The 26,413-nt window shown below is 36.7% G+C and overlaps 1 protein-coding gene across 1 annotated transcript in view; it reads right to left on the bottom strand.

The window, feature by feature from the left end:
* Positions 1-26,413, bottom strand: part of TTN (titin) — a 246,511-nt gene that overhangs the window by 151,455 nt on the left and 68,643 nt on the right. Inside the window, exons 75-109 of the mRNA XM_034065601.1 lie at positions 25,605-25,883; positions 25,205-25,486; positions 24,781-25,059; positions 24,363-24,650; positions 23,872-24,150; positions 23,489-23,767; positions 23,133-23,411; positions 22,699-22,986; positions 22,236-22,523; positions 19,228-19,509; positions 18,681-18,959; positions 18,286-18,567; positions 17,884-18,162; positions 17,107-17,394; positions 16,685-16,963; positions 16,321-16,599; positions 15,944-16,222; positions 15,129-15,416; positions 14,693-14,980; positions 13,848-14,138; positions 12,842-13,129; positions 11,761-11,853; positions 11,357-11,639; positions 10,926-11,106; positions 10,488-10,577; positions 10,138-10,405; positions 9,780-10,040; positions 9,005-9,214; positions 8,819-8,896; positions 8,678-8,704; positions 7,953-8,000; positions 7,065-7,121; positions 6,896-6,973; positions 6,363-6,617; positions 5,651-5,743 (exon numbers count right to left, since the gene is read on the bottom strand). Coding sequence (XP_033921492.1) covers positions 5,651-5,743; positions 6,363-6,617; positions 6,896-6,973; positions 7,065-7,121; positions 7,953-8,000; positions 8,678-8,704; positions 8,819-8,896; positions 9,005-9,214; positions 9,780-10,040; positions 10,138-10,405; positions 10,488-10,577; positions 10,926-11,106; positions 11,357-11,639; positions 11,761-11,853; positions 12,842-13,129; positions 13,848-14,138; positions 14,693-14,980; positions 15,129-15,416; positions 15,944-16,222; positions 16,321-16,599; positions 16,685-16,963; positions 17,107-17,394; positions 17,884-18,162; positions 18,286-18,567; positions 18,681-18,959; positions 19,228-19,509; positions 22,236-22,523; positions 22,699-22,986; positions 23,133-23,411; positions 23,489-23,767; positions 23,872-24,150; positions 24,363-24,650; positions 24,781-25,059; positions 25,205-25,486; positions 25,605-25,883 — 7,965 coding nt within the window. The remainder of the gene's footprint in view (positions 1-5,650; positions 5,744-6,362; positions 6,618-6,895; positions 6,974-7,064; positions 7,122-7,952; positions 8,001-8,677; positions 8,705-8,818; positions 8,897-9,004; positions 9,215-9,779; positions 10,041-10,137; positions 10,406-10,487; positions 10,578-10,925; positions 11,107-11,356; positions 11,640-11,760; positions 11,854-12,841; positions 13,130-13,847; positions 14,139-14,692; positions 14,981-15,128; positions 15,417-15,943; positions 16,223-16,320; positions 16,600-16,684; positions 16,964-17,106; positions 17,395-17,883; positions 18,163-18,285; positions 18,568-18,680; positions 18,960-19,227; positions 19,510-22,235; positions 22,524-22,698; positions 22,987-23,132; positions 23,412-23,488; positions 23,768-23,871; positions 24,151-24,362; positions 24,651-24,780; positions 25,060-25,204; positions 25,487-25,604; positions 25,884-26,413) is intronic.

Here is a 26,413-nt window from a genome sequence, read left to right as displayed (position 1 = left end):
CAAGAAAACGAACATAAAATTTCTGTGTATTTTAATCTGATCTGAGAAAAATAAACTTGTAGACAAAGCACAGGTTTCTTATTATTGTCTGTTTATAATGTACCTTCAGGTAGTGGGATTTCCTCTGGAATGGCAACAGATATTCTTTCTTCTGTAATAAGAACTCTTTCTTCAAAAGTGGCTTTCTTCTGCACTTCAGGCACTTTGAAAGATAACAATATTAAATGTATTCTTCTTTAATCCCATTGCAAAAGCAATGTTGCCAAATGCTAAATCTAAGTTTCCAAAGAATTGCCTAAGGGTTTTGAGCTCATAACACATAACAGAGATTGAATATTTAGAAATACTATTTTTGTACGAATTGCACAACACGTACCACATACAGTAATGATTCATTGTCATTAAATCGGAACAGCAGAATTCACAGAAGTACAAATCAATGACGGGTAGCAATACAGAACATATAAACAGAAGCTAAGAAATAGCATATTTTTTTCCTCTACTGGAAAGCATACCTTTAGCTGGAGGAGATTCAACTTTTTTAGGAAGAGCAGGAGATTCTTTTTCTTTAGGGATAGGTTTCTTAGGAACTGCAGGCACTTAAAAAAAAGTATTTAGTTTTAGGATCTATAAAGTGCAAACCTGGCAAAAGAATAATTTAAAAGAAATATATTTTTCAAAAAGATTACACATGGACATATTTTGCTTGCAAAATACAACAGCTGAGCAAGCTGAGACAAGTGCGATGTTCTAAAGACTACAATAAATGATAATACACTGAACAACATTTTACCTTTTGCAGGTGGAGCTTCTTCTACTTTAGGAACATGTGGTATTTTTTCTTCTGGAGCTGGTTTCTTAGGTACTTCTGGCACTTAATTAATATGAATTATAACAACATTAAGTAGCTAAAGTTACAAGTGTTTTAAGACTGCATCTATAGCACAGTTATCCACAAAAAAGACACAAAATACACATAGCTAGTGCAACTGAAGAACAGCTAAAACAAGCTGTATTTAACAATCAAAGCAAAAACTTGACATAAACAAGATTTTTAAGATAACGAGAAAGGAATGTTATTTATTTAAGTGTACCTTTAGGTGGTGGAGCTTCTTCTCTTTTTGGAACAATTTTTTTCTCTGGGGCAGCTCTTTTGGGCATCTCTGGCACTTAAAAAAGATAAAATACAAGATAACTGAATTCTATATTTCAAAGATTGAAGTATTACAGAATTTTATTAATCCATATACAAGAATATGAAGATATACCATATAACACATTCATACACTTAACATAGAAAGGTGTAAGACAAGAGCAACATACATTTGACAACAAAACCCCACAATCAAACAAAAAAAAAACCCCAAACCAATCAAACAAAAAAACTGAACAAAATGAACAGATCAAACTAGTCTCTGGAAGCCTATCAAAGACTTCTTAATGGAAGAAAGAACTGCTCAAGTATGTTAACTGCCTCAAAAACTGTTATATATACACAGAGAACTATACATTACAGAAAACAATTTATAACATAGTACAGGATAAAAAAAATAAAAGATATTCAACAGGAGCATTCACACTCCATCACTAATTATACCTTTAGCACTTGGAGGTTCTTTGGGAACTGGAATGTGTACTTTTTCTTCAGGTACAGGTCTTTTAGGCACTTCAGGAACTTTAAAGGTATTAAAACTTGTATAAGTAATCTTTCTAAGGCTTTTGAGTTTGTCATAGAGGAGGACATACAAAATACCACACAAAGACTATATTTAGCACAAGCTTATAGGAGAAGTGAATAGTAGTTAAGGAAAACAGTACAATAGTACAGGACTGGTTAAAGCACACATTGAAAAGATGCTGTACCTTTTGCTGCGGGAGCCACTTCCTTTTTAGCAACAGCAACTTTCTTTTCTGGAACAAGTTTCTTAGGGACTTCAGGCACTTTGGAAAACAATGTCAAAGTGAGAGAGCTTTAGTCTTTGGACACCTTATACAGATTTCAGCAATCCAAGATTGCTTTATAGAACATAGAGTCTTGACAAGAGCTGACTACTGCAACACAATACTATGTACAAACTTTTGGACATACAGTGGACTATATGGAAGACACCACGATACAGTACAAAATTCTGATGTCAACATTACTGCACTATCACCTTTCATGGCACTCTGTTGAAATAAAAACACCATACCATTTTCTGTAAAAGCCACATAACATAAATACAAACAATGAGTGCAAGGTTGTTAGGACAAAAGAAGGGCCAAAGCTGAGACAAATGCAAACTATAAGCATAAATGAAAAAGTGAAAGTGTGGAGATAAAGGAAATAATGCAAAATCAAATAATGCATATGGAGATAATGCAAAACCAAAGACACATAGTGAGTAAATTCATAAATATATGCAAGAAAACATGAAAAATAACATAATGAAAGACAGTTGGGGGGAGGGCTTTGTTGTGTTTGGGTTTTTTGTTTGTTTTTTCTTCAGTTTACTAGTGCAATAGAAATACCTTTAGCTGGTGGAGCTGCTTCTTTTTTAGGAACAGGAATAGGCTTTCTTTCTTCTGGAACATGCCTCTTAGATATCTCAGGCACTTTAAAGAGATAGGTGGTGAACACTTAGGAGACAGCAAAAACATTTGGAAGATCACAGTAGGCTACTTTCTGGATAAGCAAACACTAAAAATATGCTTTTTTGTCAAAGAGATACAACATGCTCATCTCAAGAAAGCTATTCAAAGAATTATTTAAAGCAATGATGAAGAAGAATGACAGAAATGCAGTAGGGTTTCAATATTTGAAAGCAGAGCCAAAAAGATGGAAAGACCTCAGTACTATGCTATTGTTTGGTAAAGAGCGGTACAGGCAGTTAACCTGGAAGTTCAGAAAAATGGAGCACATGACGATACAAAGATTTTATTCACCTTCAACATGTGGGATCTCCTGTTCTGTAGAAATTACTTCTTCCTCCTCCTCTTCCTCTTCAACTTCCTTATGTGCTATGATAGGAATTTTAAAGAAATTAAATTTGGAGATAGTAAGTATCAATGTTTGTAGTGAATCTGAAAAACTTTTAGGAAGATATTATGTGTGTCCAGTACACGAGGGTCACTAAAACACATAAGCTAATATGAAAAAAAGAAAAATAATCTAAAAAAACAACAGCATGTGCAAATCTCACAATGATTTTTTGGTTAATTACAGATTTGAATTATTTAAAAAAAACTCAGATATTGATTAGTCACTTAATCAATCTACCTTCAATTGGGTAAACAGCTTCAAAGAATCTCTCTTCAACTGTTTTCTCATGCTCTGTTGGCTCTTCAAAGAAAAGCATTTAAAAAATATTAAGATAGTTGAAATGCTGACATTTCTTAATCTAAATAAAGCTAAAGCTACATAACACAATGAACAAAGAGAAGCAATACATATTGGAAACAAATACAGATGTGTCTAAATATGTAATTTGCCATATGTAACAAAAGATTAAAAGGAATCTACCAGGATTGGAAGATTGATTTGATTTGCGTGCACAGATTTTTAAGTTTGTACATACCTGTGACATATGAATACTCTTCTTGTTTGTGGACAGAAACTGACATCTTTTCTTCTGAAACAGTCCATGTTTCTACTGTAGGTACTTTAAGAACAGGATTTTGCTTTAGTATTTTGTATTCTAGATCCACATTAGTGGTAATCAGTATGTGAGTTCTTATCAAATATGTATCTGTATTGCACATTTAAGTCTTAGACATATTTAGACAGTATTTATATTCTAAAATACTGAACACAAAACAAGCATACACATTAAATATTTAGTATCTGTTAAAGACTAAGACACAGACATCATTAATTTAAAGATATAAAATAAATGCATGCACAGGTTTTTAGAAATAGTGTGTAAGAAGACTTGCAACGGCAGTTCTTCAAGGAAACTTTGGGTTGCTAGGCAAAAGTTATGCTTATTATGTAAGCATAGGCCAGCAGACAGAAGAGATGAAGAAAAAGCTAAATCACACTGCAATATTCTCTATGTTGTTTAAACAAGAATCAAAAGGCTGGCCACAAACATATTAGAAACAGACTTTATGAAAAACAAAAGCATGGTACATATACTATTTAAACACTGAGAGCAGTCACAACATGACTAGTACAATAGATCCAGATACATACACACAGGCCCACATATTCACAAGAAGCACAAGAACACTCAGGGTGCTGCAATTGAAAGATGCTGATCAGTACCTTCCTTTTTCATAACTTTTTCTTCAACGATCATTGGTGTAGGCTTTGGTGGTAGAACTTTTTTGGTAACTGTTGGCATTAAAATTTTGTTAGTCATATATTTAGCAAAGATATCATAATTCTAGCAATGATGTTGAAAATACAATGAATGACAAGCAATCTAACTCAGTAGCTAAGCTAGGCTCCTTGAAGCCATGCAAAGCGTTAGACAGAAAGCAACAATTTTTTATTGCTACCTTCTAAAGAGGCTGGGTAACTCAGGGCATTTAGTACACAGGTTATAGCCTGGCATATACTGAATTGTAGCCAACAGACTCGTGCTGCAGAATGGGAATTGCTAAACAAGAGCAGGTGGTCACCAGGGGAATAAGGATGCATCTGTATTTCATAACTGAAATAAAGGGAATAAAGGCATCTTTATTTCAATTAACCAAGATATCCTGGTAGACAAGTCAAGGTAGAAATCTGAGAAAGATGGGGATTTTAACTCTTCAACTTAAAGTGAAACATACCATTACACCCAGTACAATTTTGTGCCACTTCCTTTCTTAAACCATCTGTTGTTAGCATCTGCATTTAACATTTTTCCCTAAAAAGATTTTCATTTTGCTTTTATGCAATTCAGCAGAAGCTTTTATTACGTTTCAAAGACTGAAAAATTTATAAGACCCACTATCATATGAAGAGAAGGCATATGAAGATCAGCTAAGTAACAATAGCCACTACTTTCATGTAAAATGACAATAAGGTAGTTAAACGGTAGTTACCCTCAGCTCGTTTGACTTTTTCTTCTGCAACCCTCTGAGTAGTTATCTCCACTTTTTCATCAACAGGTTTCTTGACAACTGTAAGTGATTCAAATAGATTTATTATTTAAATAATATTGCAAATCATTTTCTGGACACAAACCAGGTGTAATGCTATTTTCTCTTTTAGGATGTTATAAACTTTGTGCATCCTGTTCGTTGTTCAGCACATCATTCACTGGTGGTGAACTCTGTTGGTAAAGGCACTTGTGAAACAAGTGATCAGGCCCACCCTCCCATGAGATACATGCAGTGATCTGAATATACACTTCTCAGAACTGCAGCATTTACTGGCTCAAAAGCGCCACCCAAGCCCAAGGCAAATATAATGTGGGCAGGAAAGATAATGAAAGCTCAGCTTGATTTTGCCAGCAGTTCTTGGTTTGTTTCAACGACCAGTGCCACTATTCTCTTTCTGCTCAAAAACATGAGGGCAGAAGAAGAGGAAATGTTGCCATAAGCCTTGCTCATGTCACCATCCAACGTAAGAGACTTTTGTCCTTTTCAAGGGAATGAGAATAACCAACACAAGCCAGCTTGAAAAAAGATGCATGAGAGATCTTAATATGCATGTTCCTGTTTTGCAGGAAAGTCATACCTTTATGAATGGTTACGTCTTTCTTTTCCTTCTTTTCAGCTGTGATTGTTGGTGGTTTTCTCTCAGGCACAGGCTTCTTAGGAACTTCAACAACTTTAAGAAAAATAACTTTGATGCTGAAAAATGCATTGTCTCAAGGCTTAATACTCACAAAAATTATTAGTTGTACCATTGTAAGTTTATGTAAGTTTAAGAGTTTTGGATATCCAATTGGTGCAGTAGAATTTTCTGCTCATTCCCAAGTTTGATGGTTTATCCTCAGAGCCAAATTCTGTTCCTAGAGGCATACATGTTACTACCACCCAAGATAGTTAAAGTATGCAAGAAATTGTAAAGTACAGCTACTGACATCAAGAAATTAATGTGTGAAACATTTCATTTAAATAAATTTCATCTAGAATACATGAAAATGGGAAGAAATATCCACACCAAGTAAAAACATCACATATCCTTACAAACTACTAACTTATATTAGGTTTTAAATATTAAGCTTAAAAAGTCCATTGCCAACAAATTATAGTGTATCTATTTCTATCTGCATTTACAACATGCCATACTAAAGTCCTTGCCTTATTATGAAATGTCAGTTAGAACTTGGAAACTTATTAAGGTCCAAATGTTGTAAAAAAAAAAAAAAAAAGAAGCTGGCTCAAAATTTTTGGGCCTTAATAACAAGTATGAGAAAAGAGAAGAAATATTATAATTAAAATACCTTCTTCATGAATTACTCGTTTTTCTTCATAAATCACTTCTCTTTTTTCATAAGCTTCTTCCCATTCCTCTTCGCCTTCATCATAGCCTTCTTCCTTGACATAATATTCGTGGTCTTCTCCATAATCTTCTTCCCATTCTTCATAAGGTTCTTTGGGTTCTTCATATATTTCCTTCTTTTCTTCATGAATCTCTTCTCTCCTTGCCATGGATGTTATTTTTATCTCTTTAGGCTTCTCTGGCAGCACCTCAGGAACTTCAGAAAATGAGAAAACAGATTATTCATCTCGTAGCCTGGAATTTGCAAGGCATATTAAATATTATCAGTTAATTAAATGATTTCACTTTTACAGTTTAAGCAAGTTACTCTTTTTTAAGCATTCCTAATCAACTTGGATTTCAAATATGCATGTTTTTAACATAAAGGCAAAAATCAAACTGATTTGATTGATTCAAGGTGATTTAAAACAAATTATCTTGTTTTCCCAAAGTAATGTCATGTTTTTTAAATTATAAAAGAAAAAAAGAAGTTACCTTTTGGTGGTGGGACTTCTTCAGGAACTTTTTTAGCCACCTTTTTGGAGACTTTCTTTAACGGAACCTTTTTTTCTGCTTAATTAAAATTAAAATTAAAAGAAAAACAACCAACTGACAGTCATAATTAAACATACACACACTATCCAAACAAGTTATGTATTCTTACCTGGCTTTTTCTCCTCTGGTGGTGGAACAAGAGGTAGAAGAATAGGAATAGGGGCAGCTTAATGGAAAAACAGAACATATAGAATAAAATATGAGTATGATGCTTTCCTGTAAATGAAGAAAAATCCTAGTGCATTTTGAAAATCTATGCAATGATTTTCTCACAGCATGTTGCTCATTCTGAATGTTTACTGTAAGTGGAAGAATATATTTTGAATGGAAATCCCCAGTCTACCTTTATTTGAATTCTGACCCTTCTCAGCTTTATTTTCTTTAGTGCCATCAGTCTCATATCTTTGCTGATAGGAATTAATCTAAATATAAATCTTTCCCCTCCTGCTCCTACTGAAAGCATATACCAAGTAATCCTGGAAATGAAACACAGGAGATTGAACTTCTAAGTTTCATGGTAAACTTGAATATAACAGAAATACACATAATATTTGAAGTCTATAGGCAAATACAAGGGCCTGTGGAGAGATCAGTCACAATAAAAATACGACCTATTATACTACTTTAAAAGATTTTTTTTCTTTTTTTCTCTCCAAAGGGTAGCAATTCAAGCAGATTGTGTAAAACCTATCGCTTTGGTAGAAAAAGTAGAAAAGGTGAAAATAAAGGTCAGAAAAGGAAAGTGGAAATAAGAGGAAGATGGAGAACAAGAAGGAAAAGACACCATCTTTTTCAGAGAGAAGGCTTCATTCCAACCTTTGTGTATAGTTACACAGCAAAACAAGCCTATCCAAGCCAAGCCTTACTAATATTATATTTGTATGAAAACAATTAACTAGATCTTATCATTGTCTAAGACTTTTCTCTGAGGTTCCCACTGGTTTGTTGCTTTAGTGCAGATATAAAACAGCACTGTGGAACATGTATGTTAACCTACCTTCAGCTGCTTTTTGAGATGGTACTGCAACCTTGGCATCAGGAACATCTAGAAAATCAAAATGTTTAATTGAATTAATATAAAAACCAGATTTGAATATGCTGTCCCCAAGAACAGTAGTTTGTGGTGCTTTAACCGTGGTTTTTCTAGCATTAAAAGACTGCAGCCTACTCCTCAAGATTAAGCTAGCTGATCAACAGATATATAATTGCATTAATCTTTCAATCTGGCTAGACTCTACTCTGTTTTATTTAATTTTGAAGTAATTCTTGCGCAATTTTGGAGTATTGTTTCTTAAAAACAGTCAGAAAAGATCACTGTATATCATAGAGAGATGATTGCTACCAATTCTGCATCCTTGGTTATTTATTTTCAATTGTGAAGAAATTAACAAATCTACTCATTGGTACCTATTAATTGTTTTATTCCTCAGTCATTGAAACAAAAATAAACTTTTGTGTTTTGAAGAATGTACAAAATTCTACACAGATTTTAAAAAAACAGTAATATTTTTGAAGTTACCAAGGTATTTATTGCCACTGTTTATTAGAATAAATAGCTCCTCATATGATGATGAGGATAAGGAATGGTTTTTCAGGGCCTAGGTTTGACTTACTATAACAATGAAAAAATGAGTCAAAAATAAAAAATAGAGCAGAGTAAAGCACTATATCTACGACAGAGTGAAGTCTTGATCTTGTACCAGTCTTGCTCATCATCTTTACCTGGTGGCTTCAACTCCAGTTTAATTTCTGCAAAAAAAATATTAAAATTCTTTTAGTACTATTTGTATTTCCAGAATCATGCTCAAACTCACAAATTTGCAGATGGTTATGATCATAAATTTGTTCAGCAAGTTCACTAACCTTTGGTTACCAGATAGAGCTCTGCAGTGCTTCTTGCTTCTCCTCTTGGCTCAAGACGAGCAATTACAGAGTATACACCTGCAACAGCCAAGAATGTTTATATTTATACACCTTTATAATTAAAAAAACAGACAAGAAAATCAGATGAAAGTAAAGCATCAGCACAAATATCCCATGCATTTTTACCTTCATCTTCTGCATTAACATTGTGAATGGTCATATAATGACAGCGACCTTCACTTCTGAAGCTGTACTTGGGACTCTCTCTCAGCTCGGTGGGGCCTTTATACCACGTCACAACTGCATCATCAAAAGACACTTCGCACTCAAAGGTTGCAGACTGGTGTTCACTCACTACAATGTTCTGTATGCTCTTAGTGAACTGAATTGGTTCTGCTGTTTTTAGAAACAAAAAATATATTAATTGTTATGCATCATCAGGCCATTTAACTTATCTAATTCCTTCTCATTGTTTCCATAATAACAGCTACATTACAATAAGAGATAGATCTTTAAAAAGTAGAGTAAGAAAAACGAATTCCACCTTCTTGAAATCTTCTATGTAAGAATGAAGATTAGAAGACATAAGAGTATGACTGTAAGAAGATTGTTGTGCAGGTAAATTTTACAAGAGAAGTCATTAAGGAGATGAAAGATAATGAATAATCAAGACAAAGAGGAGGTCCAAGGAAAATATAAGATTATCAGAGAAAAGTAAAATAAAAGCAAGCATGACTCAGATAATTTGAGGGCCAGGGGATATTAGTTATGATGATTTAGTCAAAATTACCAACAGAAATATGACACATGTCCGAAGAGAAAACACAGCAAACTTTCTTATTTAGTCCGTTTGGGAATACATTTTTAAGAAATTCCTTTTATTTTCATTTGTCCTATTACAGAACCTCCAGAAGCTCCTTATCACTACTGTAACAAAGAGAATTTATATCTGTTTACAAACCTTCAATGGCCAGATCTGCAGTTGTTTCTAGATTGTCAAGCTTGCAGGTATATTGTCCCTGGTCTTCTGTTCTAACATCCTTGATGATGAGTTTGTGTACTTTGTCAGACACTTGTGTTGAATATCTCCCTCCTATCTTAATGGGTCTCCCATTTCTATACCACTGAGACTTGGCATTTGGGATAGAGAACTGACAGGACAGCGTGCAAGTGTTTCCTTCCTTGAAAGTAGTGTCATGGAGATGCCGCTCAACTGCAGGTTCTATCAGCATGTTAAAACATATATTTTAGCAGGCATCAGACAGTGGAATAATTAATGTGTATATTAACTCAAATACATATTTCAAAAGTATACTTACCAATCACAGTTAGCCTGGCACTAGCAATGTGTGGTCCACACACTATTCTGAAATTTCCCTGATCTTCAAGTTGGCAGTTCCTGATTCTCAGTATGTGGCGATCACCTTCAATTCTAATTTCATATTTGTCACTGAAGTCCAGCTTCTGAGTTCCCTTGTACCATGAAAGTTTAATTTCTGGATAGTTAATTTTAATTTCACATTCAAAGATAGCATCCTCATCTGTTAAAACCATCTGATTTTCAATGTCTCTGATCAGAGTAATAGGCTGAAAAATATTAGTTTAAATTAGTTTCAAGTTCCCTGTTATGAGTTTGAATATTTTATAAATTAATCCAAAAATATGTTACCTCTGTTTGTGAGAGTCGTTGTTGAATAAAAGCTACAAGTTCATCAAACTCCTGATCTTCTCTTTGAGCTCTTTCTGTAAGCTCAATTTCCTGTAAAAAGGCAGAATATACTAAAAGATTAAAGAATACTAAATGTCAAGCTGTCATGGTTGTCCAACATAGGATTAGTTCCTTCATCAACTTTTCTGTAACTGTACTGCAACTAGTGTTATCTCCCCATCTTAAAAATTGAAGCCAAGTTAGGAAGACTTAGCCAGAAGGTCCATTGCTTCTTCTTGGGTTTGAGTGTGCAAGAAATTGATAACTACCTGTAAAAGATCCAAAGAGGAGCCAGAAATTCCTGCACACACAGTAACATCAGATCATGGACAAGAAGTTTGTTCAAATGAACCATGTTACTCTTAACAAAGCCAATGCTAAAGTCACACTGTATCTTACCAGTCTATGGCTTTCTTCTGCTTGGGTTTGCTTTAGTAACTCAAAGGCTTGCAGGAGGCCACGGAAATCTGTAATTCCATACATGCGAGCATATTTCTCATATTCCTTGGGATCTACATTTTTGAGAAGTTCCAAGATATCAATAGGTTGCTCTTCCTCTCCTTCCTTCCTTTTTGGAGTGCTATTCAAAGCAATGACATAAGATAAATATGCAATGCTTCATTTGCATAAAGTTGTTCAATGAAAAATGAATCAGCTTACAGCTGCACTTCGGAGTGGAATCCTTTAGTTTTGTCTAGTCAGGTACTTCTACTTTTATAAGTTATTCATGTTTAATGAATCTTTAAAAATATACGTTGAACTGAGATATATAATAAGAAACATTTCTTCTGTGTTGATGGCAAATTAATCTATAAAATCTTCCCATATACCTTTTTAGTTTTGCCCTGAGATCCCCTTCAACAACTTCTTTCTTTCTTTCTTCAACTTGTAGGTTTACACTCCTCTCAATTTCACCATGTTGGTTAAAAGCTACACATTTGTACATGCCAGAATCAGTTTTTATTGTGTCCTTTATTTCTAGTTTGGCTTCATCTCCGCTTTGCTGAATTGTAATGCGACCTCCCTGGTTGAGTTGCCTCCATTTTCCCTTCATCCATTTAACATTTGGAATTGGGTCTCCTCCAACTTTTGCAATAAATTTTGCAACAGTTTCTGCAAAAAGATGCAAATAGGGAAGCTAAGTCTTTCCAGCTGTCTATAAGAGCAGGACATAATCTCAAACAAAAGGTACAGGAAAATAGAAGACAATGTGCTTTCTGAAAAGAATTCTTACTTTCCATGACTTTGATACTCTGAGGCTCTGACACAAAATAAAGTTTTCCTTCCAGTTCTGCTTTCTTAGCTGCTGGTGCAGCTGCTGGTTTTTCTAAAAAAAATAGAGCAAAACAATAAAACAGATGGTTCCATGTAATAATTTATGTTCATGAATTATGACACTTCCAAATGAATGGTAAAAAAGAAATTAATGACAAAGGTGGAACAAAATAGTATGCAAGAGATAAAAATGTTTTTATGTTGTTTTAGTTAACTTGCATTTTACTTTCCAGATGAAACTGAACACTGTGGGCCAGATTGTGCTGTTCATTAACTTCAGTCAGGTCATTCATATTCTGTACGGATGTAAATTCATAGGTAGGTATGCAAATAAGAAGCCTCACTTTCTAAAATAGCTCAGTTTTTTGTGAGGTTTCTCCTTTCTATTTCTGAAAAATTCATCCTTGAAGTTACTTGCATTTTTTTCACCAGTGACTGTTAAGTCCTTTTTTTGTTTGTTTGTTTGCTCAGTTCTTAGCCTTGTGGCTACCCATATAGTAAGTAATATATTTCTGCATATTACTTATCTTCTACGTCTTTCATGCAATAATAAGGAAAGACATACATGGAAGGACACACACTTAGACTATATTTGCTTTCAGCTAAAAGTTCTAAATGTTAACAGTCCTAAAGCAATTAGCTTTGATGACCACATGCTCAATCAAATCCCTTCTGTATTTTCTTTTAATAAACACCACTGTTCCCACCCTCTGCACAAAATTTGCATGTCCAAGTAATTTCACTCATTTAGCTTGCATTTATAAAAAAATTAGTGTTCAGATTTAGAAACTAAATTCTTAGTCTTTTTGCTAAAAATATAGTGTTGATTTGACACTGATCTTCCACTGTTTATGTCCTATTTATGTAGAGTTAATTTTCAAATATACTGTCTTCCCAGATTGTGTGGTTTTGCAAATAACTAAAATATACTAATTGTTTCTACTAGATTATTAGTATTTTTGTTCCACAGAAAATAAAGTGGGGTGGAATTTGATTTTAACTTTTTGTCATACACCTTGATTGTCTCCATGTTGTTGTACCTTTAACAGTCACTTTAGATTTGCAAGTGTCAGTGCCAGCTGCATTTGAAGCTTTGCATACATATTCTCCTGAATCAGATTGGGTAATTGCAGCAAGTTCTAGAAGAGCTACTCCATTAGCAAAGCTGAAGTTGCATCTCTCTGAAGCTCTTATTTCTCTGCCTGATTTCAGCCACTGAATCCGGATTGGCTGTGATCCTTGGACATGGCAGCTGAGCTGTACAGTATCACCTTCCTCTGCTGCTGCTGGTTGAATAGGCTGGTCAAAAACTGGAGGCTTTTTGGGTTCTGGAATACGAAAATGCTTGAGTGAATACTCCAGGGAGGAAAGTAAGATTAAGAATGTAAGAGAAAAGGAGATACATGTGATTCTTAAGAAGACAATGGCAAAGAATGAAGAAGGATAAACACAAGTCTGAGAATGTCAATCATAGTGTTAGGAAATGGAGTAAGTACCAAGACAGTATGTTTTCTATGCAAACATGCAAGAAATATCTTTACACAGCAAGGACATTCACATGTGAAAAACACTATAGGAATTAAAACACTGCTATTAGGCTGCAAAACTATGTAAGCACCTTTAAAGAAAAAAATATGCAATCTCCTACAATAGTATTACGATGAAGTGCCACGCTGCTATAACACGCAGTCAAGGCTGCACAAACTTAGATGTAAATGCACAGAAAAACTCTTTTTCTGCAAAAAGAGGATGATTAAAAATTCAACAGGAATGTCACAAAGATTTCAATGTTCAATTTAGATCAGTCATAGCAAACAGTGAAAAAGAAACCCCTCCTTGAAAAATATTGTTTTATTTTACTAAAAACAATTAGAAGAATTCTTTGATTTTGTGGTTTAACTCAGTTTAGTCTGTCCATCTCAGGACAAATTACTGCTGGACAAATTAAAGTAAGTAAAACCAGCTCATAAGATAGAAGCTGTATGCTTTCAGCTAACATGCGACAAAGAAAAGTAAAAAGCAAAGTAAAATAAGACTTCAACTAACCTCTGATAACAACAGAAGATGTACACAACACACTTCCTGCTTCATTGGACACTTTACAGGTATATAAACCAGAGTCTGATTGCTCTACACACTTTATGTGCAAAATTAATGTGTTATTTCTGAAAGATATTTCACAATGAGGGCTTGAATGAACTTCCTGATTGTTTTTATACCAAGCAACAGTTAAAGGCTGAGAGCCAGCAACATGGCCCTCAAGTTTAAGTTCATTCCCTTCTGTTTCTTCTACTGCTTCAGACAGTTTCTTAGTGAAAGTTGGTGGAGATTTTCGTTCTGAAAAAAAAAAAATAAAAATAAAAAAAAATTAACAAAATTCTATGAGTGAAATGGAAATGGAAAATTTTAAAGAAAATGTTTCAAGAAAAAAATAATTTCAACATTGGGGAATTAATACTTGCTCTCACTTAAACAAGATATTTGGGCTTTTTTTAAGTGAAAGCATGCTAAGATAAACAGCATGTGTCTTGCTTTTACAGTTACTGTCACACTTGATTTTCCTATTTGAAAAAAAAAAAATCCTCTTGCATTTTTACATCAAATGCCATAAAGGCCCCAAGATTTTTGTCAAGTTCCCAAGAAAGAAATAGGTCAAAGCCTATAAAGAAACTCGTCCAAAGAAAATATACATTCATTTCTCTTCCCATCATTGCTGGTGACCAATCCTAACCCTCTTCAGAGACACATAGGTAACTTCCGGTACTTTCAAGCTATATCTCAAAAGTTCTTCTCAAAGTTATCTTCCAGCAATAAATCTAACTTCCTTTATAATTAAAGACAGAAAAATGTATGCACAGAAATGTACACACAATGTATTATCTATTCAGTACCTTTAACAGTCAGCTGAGCTGTGCAAGAGTCCTTTCCAACTTCATTGCTAGCATAGCATGTATACTGACCAGAGTCTCCCCTCTCAACTCTCAAGATGGTCAAGTGGGCTGTGTTGTCTACATAACTGATTTGGTAGTTTCTTCCTGTTCTAATCTCTTGGTTATCTTTTGCCCAAGTAACTTTAATAGGCTGTGTTCCAGAGATGTGACACTCAAAGTCAGCACTTTCTCCAATAATACCATCCACAGGTGTAATTGGGATGTCAAAAAATGGAAGAGTCTTCCCTTCTGAAGAGTGAAATAAATAAAAAGTCAACAGTTTAAAATCCTGATTTGCTTTAAACCTGTGTGAAATAAATATAATTTGTACAGTATTAAATCTATTTATAAAGTTAGTTTTGAGATATTTCTATTAAATATTTCATAGCCCACTGACCTGTAAGGACAAGCCTGCCACTAGAAGAAGCTTTCCCAATTGCATTGGTAGCTGTGCAGGTGTATTGCCCCATAAGGCTCCTATCTGTTTTCAAAATCTGAAGAGTTGCTACATTATCTACGAAGGATGTATGAACATTGTAGTCCTCTTTTATATGTACACCATCTTTAAACCAAGATACTTCCATAGGTTCTGAACCAGCAATGCCACAATCAAATGTAACTGGTAAGCCAACAGTTTCATGGACATCTCTTAATTTTCGCGTAAAAGAAGGAGGAAGTTTACGCTCTGTAAGAAAACAGGTATTGTATAGTGAAGGCTTTCAGAAGATACGCACCTATTGTTGTATTCAACAATAATCACTGCCTAATATACTGTAGGGTACACTCGACTTTTACTTATAATTTCAGATTAAAAATTTTATTCAGCAAATAATTTATTTGGAACCTGATGTGAAAAGAGCACTGTGCATATGTTTGCAGTGAAACGTATAACCATTCTGCCATCAGTCGCGCAGTGACCCCATTAAAACCTCAGGACTGTTAATGGTAGAAACAATCAAAGAAATACCCTCAGTGGGAAAGAAAGATGCAGAAGCTTGTATCCCTACAGAAGAGCTGTGATCAATGAGAGACACAGTTTGACTAGCTTCACTGGTAGACTTTTGTTAAGAGAAGACAGTAATGCAGGGACAAGCCAAGTTAAGAAACCGTAAACTGTTTAACACGGAAAAGGTAATCTTTGGGTTGGTGGTTTGTTCTTTTGAAATAGCAAACATACTTAGGAAAAATACACCATTCAAACTAAATATTCACCTTGAACTGTCAGCAAAGATGATGAAGCAGCCTCACCAACAGCATTTTCTACTTTGCAGACATAGTCCCCACTGTCACTACTGTCTACCTGGCTGAAAACCAGAGTGGCAACTTGGTTTTTAAAGTGCATTTTCATAGCAGCAGTTCCTCTCAGCTTTGTGTCACCTTTGTACCATGATACAATCATTTCTGGTGTTCCAGCAACCTGGCACTGTAAGGATGCAGAATCCCCAACAGTCACCTGCACTGGCTCCAAGGGTGTAACGAAGTAAGGTGGTTCTGAAGAACAAATATATGCCATTAGCACAAAAAGGTAATGCACAATGACCATCAGGAGTTCAAATAATACTTGATGAAATGATGGTGGCTTGACGTACCTAGTATTGTTATTGCACCATGACAATTATCTTGTCCAGAATCATTTTCAATATGACAAGAATATTGCCCCTGATCTTCTAGTTTGCTATTAGGTATTTCCAATATGGCAGATGTTTCTGTAGTGGTGATGCTACACCTTTCAGAGTGTATTAGCTTTACTCCATTTTTCTTCCATGTCACTGAAATTGGTGGAGTACCCATGTATGTACATTCCAAGATTAAATTTTTTCCTTTCTCTACACTTAAATCATTCACCTTCTTCACAAATTTGGCTGGTTCTATAAAGAACAACATGAAGAAAACAAATTAAATAAAGCCAAGAAATAATTTTTAGAAGCATAAGAAATAGTAGTCTGGACAAACCTTTGACAAAAAGATGTGTTGTGCAAGAAATCTTCCCTGCCTCGTTAGAGACCTGGCAAGTGTAGTCTCCACTCTGAAGCGGATGTACATCAAATAGCTCCAGTTCTGCAATTGAATCTTGCAAGGTGATATTGCATCTGTGTCCTGGTGCTAGCTCAACACTACCTCTAAACCATTTAACTTCCAATGGAGAGGAACCTTTTATGATACTGGTAAAGGTTATGTTTGCCCCACATAAAACATTCAGTGGTTCAGGTTTCTTCACAAAAGATGGTGGTTCTAAGCATGCAAATAAAACAAAAGAAGTACATTTTAACTTCTGATGAAGAGCATGATAATAAGAAATATGTACAGAGCAAAGAATTAAGTCTTTCTGAAAATAGATTTGTGCCTTCTGATTCTGGCTTCTTATTGATACTGACCTCTAACACTCAAAAATGCGCTGCACTCATCAGACCCAGCTACATTACTAGCTGTGCACAAATAAGTTCCCATATCAGATTCCTGAAGTCCATTCACTTTCAGAGAACAGGTATTGTCTGTAAGAGTAGCCTGATACTTGTCTCCACTGATAATTTCCTCTCCGTCATGAAACCAGGAAACAAGAATAGGTGGTGATCCATAAACTTTGCACTCCAGTACAGCAGAAGAACCCAGCTGACCATATGTTTCTTTCAGTTTTCTTGTGAAAGAAGGAGGTATAATACGATCTGCATTTTTTTTAAAAAAAAGAAAGAAAGAAATACCATACAGGAGCTTAAAATGCAGAAAATTTTCCATGCATAATAAAATCACTGAAATTTCTTTTGATGTATCTGCTTAAACAATCTGCTCTAAAACCCTAAGTCATGGAAAAATAGATAGTTGATGATTAAGGATATGTTGGAACTTTCATTCACACTTTTGGGGGACACCTTTTATTTTTGCATTTCTTTTTCATAAGAAATATTGTACCAGCTGTCCAAGAAGACATGTAGGCTAAAGCCAAAGAAAGGAAGCTCTTGCAACAACTCAAGCCCTTGTCCCTCAGAGGTTAGATAGGCATCCATTCTTGATGTCTGTCGAAGTGGCATGCCAAGTACTCCTAAGATTACACAAGTGATGAGTCTCTCAGCCTGCCAGTCTTGAGAATCAGTTTGCTATCTGAAGGTGTTATAAAAGAACTGTAGGATCAGATGTGACTTGAATAGTCAACTAACCTGAGACATGCACTGAAGCAGTGCAGCTGCTTTTACCAACACTGTTTTCCACCTCAAAGGTATATTCTCCACTGTCTTCTAGTCTTGCATTGAGAATCTTAAGCCCAGATACTTTATTGAAGAAACTGATTTTGTATTTATGGTCAGTGGACAGTTCACTCCCATCCTTAAGCCACCTAGCAGTAAGCTCTGGTGTGCCATCTACTGTGCATTCCAGAGTACACGAGTCTCCTGCTGTAACTTTGACTGGGCCTGGCTTCTCAACAATGACTGCAGGTTCTGCAATGAGATGCAAGTCACAAATATTTTAAAATCAACAATGCGATAATTATTAGTATTGTAAAAATTTAAATTTTAAAGCACAGTAGACCACATTGTGTTTTTTAATCTCATGCTACCAACCTAGAACTCTCAGTGTGGCAAAGCATTCCTGAACTCCAGCATCATTCTTTATCTGACAAACATATTTCCCAGCATTGGCTGGTTCTGCATTTCCAATCCGCATAGTTGCAATGTTTTCTGAATAAGAAATCCAAAGATTATCACTTTCTCTGATGATTTCCCCTTTGTCTTTTAACCACAGAACAGAAATGGGCTGTGATCCTTCTACTGCAGCCTGTAGTTCAATCGACTCCCCAGCTACAACAGTGAGATCACTCAGCTTCTTCACAAAGGTTGGTGGTGCTATTTAAGAGAAGATATTTAACAGTAAAAAAAAACCATGCCACTAGTGGAAAAGTAGGAGGAGAATGACAGGAACAATGCAATGCCAAGAAGTTGCCAATCTTTATACAAACCTCTTAGTGTTACAGAGCCAATACAGGAGTCACTTCCCACATCATTTACAGCTTTACAGTGATATTCACCAACATCGGCAGTATCCACACTGAGAATGTGAATACTAGCTAGGTAGTTCTCAGACATGACCTTATACTTCCTGCTGCTCCGAATTTCTCTTTTGTCTTTGTACCAAGAAATCTGGAATGGAGGAGTACCCTGAAGCTCACATTCTAGGTGAATATCAGACCCTTTCAAGGTCTCGATTGGATGGGGCTTCTTGGTAAAAATGGGGGGTGCTGGAAAAAAAAAAAGGGAGGAATAAATTTTGTGTTATTTGAGGGAAGAAGATTAAAGAATACAAGGTATTCCAGTAGCCACTTTGATGCTAAACAGCAAAGACCATAATTAAGATAGATATCCCACAGTATAATAAGCAGTAAAGAGATATGCCCTCTCTTTAGACAGGTTTTGGCTTCTCTGACTAAAGAAAGTGGGATTTAAGAGCTTTTCCAAAAAGGAAGACTCTTAGAGATAGAAAAGTAAGGAAAGAACTGTGTTCCTGACCTTTTACTTTCAGTGAGGTACTGGTGCTTGCACTACCCGCCGGATTGTGAGCTTCACAAGTGTAGTCACCACTGTCTTCAACACTGAGGTTGTACATTTCAATAACTGCCACTGAATCCACAAAGGACATTTGGTATTTTTCAGTGGGATGGATCTCAATTTCACCTTTGTACCAGATGACTTTGATTTCTGGAGATCCACCTATTTTGCATTCATACTTAGTGGAATCATGTTGTTTCACAAGTCTTGAGGAGTCTAGTTTCTTAATAAATCTTGGTGGTTCTGGAAAGCCAAAAAGTGGAAATGTTGCTTTAAACTGCACTGATTCTTTGAATAAGCAGGGAAATACGAAAGAGAAAACGTAAGCTTTCTGGACTTATGCAAACATTTTAATTTTGTAATTGCTGTAATTTTTTAAAGATATATTTTAAGTTTCTTTTATTTAGGAAGCAAACTAGTTTTCTATATGCATTTCAGCTAGTTTCTCCTTACTTTTTTGTCCTACTCTACTTCTCCCATGTATTCAGTACAGATCAACTGATGTGTGGTTTCCTTTAAGTAATTTCCACTAGCAATACATGAGTACTCAAAATACCTGATAGCAATGTAAGAATCCTAATAGTTCAGCCAATAAATATTATAAAGAGCATTTATGCGGAGCATTATAGCAACTGCTTTATATCTTAAAATGTCATTAACAACTGATACAGTCAACAAATGTACCTGCATTATAACACTTCACAAATTTATGGCAAAGCCAAACATAAAGGTGCATATAAGGAACAGAAGTCAAGAAGATTAGGTAGCAAACAATATAGGTTTAAAATAATCATGCTGGAATTGTGAGATGGTTGGTATTAAAGAAATTAGTGTTAAAAGTCCTATGACTGAAAAGTAAACCACTTTTTCTTTGTAAGGTGATAAAGAAGTGGAGGTTTGACACTTCATCAAAAGTACTGTGCGCATGATTCAGAATCACAAGACTGAATGCTCATAGATCAAAGATATAACTAGTAAACCCATGAGGTGGCAACGTGGGCACAACAAACAAATCTCCCTGCAAAACAGGATGAAGTGCCTCTTTGTGCATCTGTCTGTAAAGTGTAGGAAGAATATTTTTGTGGGTTACTTCAATCTGTGTGACATTTGCAGAACATCCTATGTTGTTAGTAACAAAACTTCCTTAGAGTTTCTAAAAATAGAAATGATGGTTTGTTTAGATAAGGACTCTTGGAACCCTTGTGTTTTATTATCAGATTTCGCTTTGGCAAAGAAGTGATTCTGTATCTGCATACAAACAGCTGATGTGTAGTCACAGTCTAATTTCATACCTTACCAAAAATGGGGATATATCACCAAAAATGGGGATATATCACCAAAAATGGGGATATACAAGTTAGTAAGGTATACACTTAGAATGTAAAGCAGTTTCTATAACCTAAAGCAATTGTTAAAACTACAGAGTGAGAATTTTAGGTATTAAAGTATGAAAAGTAATAAAACTCTGGGAAATTACCAAGGTCATCAAACAAAAGAACTTAATCCTACAAACAAAAGGATGTGTGTTATAGAGATGAGACAGCATCTGCTCAAAACACACACACAAATCAATACACAAAAGAGCTTTTTCTTCCAAGTTCTATAGAAAATGGCTGCCAAACAATGAATGTCATTAATTTTACAACCCTGGATCAACTGTACAAATTCTAAAGGATTAAAGTGAGTGTCAGTGTAAGTTCAGGATCAAAAAAAGAAAATAATTGTGGAGGGAAAATAAAAAAAAATCAGGATTTTATGAATAGAGTTGAAGAGTAAGAAAGCATCTAATGTCAGGATCTTCTTATGAATGGTAACTCTAGTCAAATAAACTTCTCAGTAACATCATTAATAATAAACAGAATTGTGACTGTGGAAACAAGCTTTAAAGCTTTTAAAGAGGTTAGGTTTCTTGCTACAGTCCTTCAATGTTTTCTGTAAATCAGACAACACAGACACTGTTGTGTCCCTACTTGTCACTAAATCCACAAGTATTTTAGTCTGCCCCATTCTTTCTGCCTCCACCAAGAAAAATCCCTATGAATAGAACATACTCTAGATATAAGTATGCAATACATTTGTCATGCAATTATTAGCAATTTTGCTAGTGGTATTTCAGCTTCTTATGTTATTTGTCTTACAGAAAAAAAATCATAATATTTACTCTTGAAATGGTTTTTTGATTTTTTTTGCCCCCCCCAAAGTTCATACAGAGAGGGGAAAAAAAAAAGAAGGGACACTAAATGAATGGGGACATTTGAACTCATGCATTATTTGAGAGCTGCATTTTACATTCTTTCTTTTATAAGATCACTATGAGATATCCGGAACAGCTATAAACAAATCCTGTGTTCCCACCTACATGAAGAAAATTAACATGCAAGTGTCACTTGTACCAAGACAGTTTGATCCAGTCACAAATTTAGATGACTAAAAGATTCTCCACTATATGGAGAATCAAAGTGTTGGAAGAATCGATATTTGTCACCAAGTGTACTCTCAAGTCCTCCAGTTTTGCTGTCTAGAACAGCAGTTTTCAATGTTTCCAGTCTGTGAAAGGGTAAAATTATTTGCAGCAGCTGGACACCCAGTAACAATACATTGAAGTCTCATAAGTTAACTGAGTTTCCCTCAGTTACCTTTCCCTCCCCCAGACAATCTAGTGAATGAAGAAAGACTTAAAGAAAGACAGCTTTTGCTGGCCAACAGGGCTGTCATAAAGGCACAACAAGGCTCTAAGACAGATTTAACATTTCAATGAAAGAATCCCTTTGATCACATAAATCACACACTATAACAGAAGAAAGATTAATAAGTATTTAGGTATTACAATAATATTTAAATGAAATAAGACATCGTAGTGTTGCCTCTTAGAAAGATTGTTAGTCTCACACATGTTTGCATTCAAGGCTTTGTTCTCCAGATGTCTCCCTTGCAAAGAAAAGTCTCATGAACATTAAAGCTCACAATACCTTGTACAGCCAGCTCAGCTGCGCACGCATCCTTTCCAACACTGTTGCTGGCAGTACATGTGTAGAGTCCAGCATCCCCTTTACCAACTTTTAGGACTGTCAAGCTGGCCATGTTTTCCACCAATGTCATCTTGTAGTTGCCACCTGGGCGAATTTGTCTGTTGTCTCTCGTCCAAGTAATCTTCATGGGAGCAGAGCCAGTCACATGACACTTAAAAGTTGCACTTTCTCCTAGTGCTACATCAACAGATACTGGCTTGATGTCAAAGAAGGGAGGTTGCAGATGTTCTGCAAAGAGGAAAGCATGGCAGAGCTCATCACTGAGCCATCCTCAACACACAGCTCACCATGCCATGCCCATGCTCTGTGGCCACAGTACGATAGGCAAAGTGGGGAAAAGGGTGAAGAAATTAAAGAGCAAAAGACATACAAATACATCTTTCTTTAAGTGTAAGCTACAAACCTGTGAGGAGAAGTTTGGCGCTAGAAGATGCAGTCCCCAAAACATTTTTGGCTGAGCAAGTGTATTGGCCACAGTGAGACATACTTGTTTGCAAGATCTGGAGAGTTGCAACATTATTCAAGAAGGCTGACTGCATGTTATCACTGTCACTTAAGAGAACCCCATCCTTGTACCAAGACACCTGGATAGGCTCTGAGCCATTTATGCGGCAATCAAATGTCACTGGGGCACCAACCGCCTCTTGAATATCTTTCAGTTTTCTGGAGAATGTAGGGGGAAGCTGCCGTTCTGCAAAATAATAATCACCACAGTAAGTAGGAAGCCACCCTGCTAATTTAGAATTAATTAATTCTGAAATTAATAAGAACCCTTTCTGTAGATAACAAAGAGTTCCTACAAACTACCCCTGGAAAGAGTGGCCCTTGGCCCATCACCTTTAACAACAAGCAGAGCTGTGGAGGTGGCGAAGCCAACACTGTTTTCTGCTTTGCAGATATATTCTCCAATGTCACTGTCCTCTATTGTGGAGAATGCCAGTGTTGCCACATTATTCTTGAAGTGCATTTTGTAAGCCTGTGTTGATCTGAGCTTGGTGTCATCTTTGTACCAGGACACCTTGATTTCTGGTGCACCACCAATCTGGCATTTTAAGATCAAGGGCTCTCCAACCTTCACCTCCACACGGTCCAAGTGTGTGACAAAATAGGGTGGTTCTAGGGAAAGAGAGAGTATGGTGAGCAGATGCAGAGCATCATCAAGGTGCCTTAGGGGGATCTAGACTGCTCCATACCTAAGACAGATACAAAGCTGTGGCAAACATCTCCACCTGCCTCATTTGCCACCTCACAGGTGTATTCGCCTTCATCACTCTTGGTGCTGTTGAAGATTTCAAGAATTCCAGATTTTTCAGTAGTTGTAACACTGCAGCGTGGAGACTGAGCAATGGGCATGCCATTTTTTTTCCAGGTGACAGAGACAGAAGGGGTGCCTGTATAGCTGCTTTCCAGCACAATGGACTTCCCCTGCTCCACACTGAAATCACTTAATTTCTTCACAAATACTGCAGGCTCTGTGAGGAGGCAGAGATCAACAGTGAGAGGGACAGATGTGGCAGGGCTGCAGGCAGAGCATGAAGGGATATACCTGTGTGTACATGTGCACACACAAACACACCTTTCACAAAGAGCTGGGTTGTGCATGAGGCACTACCGGCATCATTTGTGACAACGCAGGCATAGTCCCCACTGTGGCCGGGCTCCACGTTGTACAGCTGCAGCTCTGCCACAGACTCATCCAGTGAGATGGAGCAGTTGCTATCTGGCACCAGCTCCCTGATGCCTCGGAACCAGGTGACTTTGAAGGGGGTACTGCCCTTAATATAGGTGCTGAATGTCACACTTGATCTGGGCAAAACTTCCTGGGGATCAGGTATCTTCACAAAAGAAGGTGGTTCTAAGGATCATGCAAAAGAGTGAAGAGGGAGAAAGATGTTAATAGAAGAGTTGCTGGGAGAGGAAAACTGGAATAGGTTTGAATCCAAAAAAAAAAGAGAGAGAAAGAGGGAGAAAAGGAAAAAAAAATAAAAGAGACTGTGAGAAACATGAAGGAAGAAAGAGAGAGGGAAGAAGAATTTTGTTGAAGAACTGTAGCATCCTTCCACTGACCTTGTACAGTCAAGAAGGCACTGCATTCATCAGATCCAGCCACATTGTTTGCCACACAGGTATATGGCCCTGTATCTGTGACATCCAAGGCATTCAGTTTCAAAGCACAAACATTATCCAAGAATGAGATTTCATATTTTTCTCCACTAACGATCTCATTCCCATCCTGATACCAGGACACAGTTATGGGGGATGTGCCAGACACTTTGCACTCCAGAAGCACTGAGGATCCCAGCACCCCATTTGTTTGCTTTAGTTTTCTTGAGAATGAAGGAGGAACAAGGCGATCTAAGCAGGACAGGGCAGAAGGACAGAAAGAAAAGTGTTTGGATTTTTTTTTTTTCAGGAGAAAGGAAAGGGGAAAAAGAAAAATGCTTTCTTTAAAGGTAAGTGTGAACTACAAAGACATAGAGCTGACCTGAAACATCAACTGAAGAAATGCAGCTGCTGTCCCCCACCTCATTGTGCACCTCAAAAGTATACAAGCCCCTGTCTTCCCTGTCTGCAGAAAAGACTTTCAAAGTGGATATATTGTTGAAAAAGGTAATTTGATATTTGCGGTCACTCCTTAGTTCTCTGCCATCTTTGTACCACTTGGTGATAAGTTCAGGTGTTCCTCCTACTTTGCACTCCAATGTAAAAGGATTGCCAGCCATTACTGTGATTGGCTCAGTCTTCTCTAAGATGACTGCTGGTTCTGAAATAGGAAGGTAAGGGTCAGTGTGTCACCAGGATATCTACCCAGAAAACAGTGAGCAAAGGGCATATGCAGAAAACAAAGGCTGGTAAAGGCAATTGTGCAAGCTGCAAGATACAGTAGTTGTGAAGCAGGCTATACCCACCTAGGACCTGTAAAAAGGCAGAGCACTCCCGCATACCAGCATCATTTTTGATCTGGCAGATGTACTTCCCAACATCAGCTCCTTCTGCACTGGCAATCTCAAGAGTTGCAATGTTGTCCATAAACCACATTTGGACATTTTCGCTCTCCCTAATAACTTCGCCCTTGTCCTTAAGCCAGACAACAGAAATTGGTGGGGATCCTTCCACCACTGCCTGCAGGGCTGTTGGCTCCCCAATGAAGATTGCAGTGTCACTCAGCTTCTTAGAGAAGCGTGGAGGTTCTGATTGCAAAAACAGTGAGGCAAAAGAGGGTTAATGATACATGCCTGCTTAGAAGAGAGACAGCCAGGAGATCAAGAAGAGAGGGTGATGATGCTGTTGATTCTTCAGCATACAAACCTTTGAATTTCACTGGGCAAATGCAAGTGTCGCTTCCCACCTCATTCATAGCTTTGCACTGATATTCTCCAGTATCTTGAGCTTCCAGACTGAGAATATGAAGACTGGCAATGGAGTGTTTTGCTGTCACCTTGAACTTCTTGCTGCTTCTGACCTGCCTCCGGTCCTTGAACCAAGCAACCTCAAAGGGTGGAGTCCCTGCTATCTCACACTGGAGAATAACATCTGAGCCTTTAAGTGTGTCAACAGGGCTTGGCACCTTGCTAAAAACAGGTGGTTCTATAAAAAAAGAATCACATATGATGCATGAGCTTGCTTCCCTGGGTGGGTTTTTGGATAATAGGAGGCAAGGTATTCAGGAAGGGGGCCTACACTTAGTGTTGTAAACTCATATTTAGCTTCCAAATGTGTGGTGTCACTTCTAAAAAATGCTGGGTCCCTGGCATCTCCCAGCAAGTCAACCCAGCACTCAGAGCCTCAAGGGCAGAAATATGATGCTTCTGCACCTGTCTGGAGTCAGTGCTCAGTGCCCCTCCCCAAAAGTCACTCTCCAGGACCACATTCCAGCCTTCACCCGCCTCTTTACAGTCATGAAAGCTACCATCAGTGAGGTTCAACAACACAGCCTCCTCTTCCGTCTTAAATTTCATTCCGGCCAGGATCACTGTGTATAAAGAGACGGAGGGATGGCTGTAAAGTATGCACAGCTTCCTCACCATAGCTGGTGTAACACCTAGTCCATGCTCCCTTTGCGGTCTGACAAGCTTGCCTTATTCATCTTGTAAATGGCTTAAAGGAGAAGACAAGGG

This window comes from Melopsittacus undulatus, chromosome 8, assembly GCF_012275295.1.
Source record: "Melopsittacus undulatus isolate bMelUnd1 chromosome 8, bMelUnd1.mat.Z, whole genome shotgun sequence".
NCBI lineage: Eukaryota > Metazoa > Chordata > Aves > Psittaciformes > Psittaculidae > Melopsittacus > Melopsittacus undulatus.
This window is presented reverse-complemented; position numbering and strand designations above follow the sequence as displayed.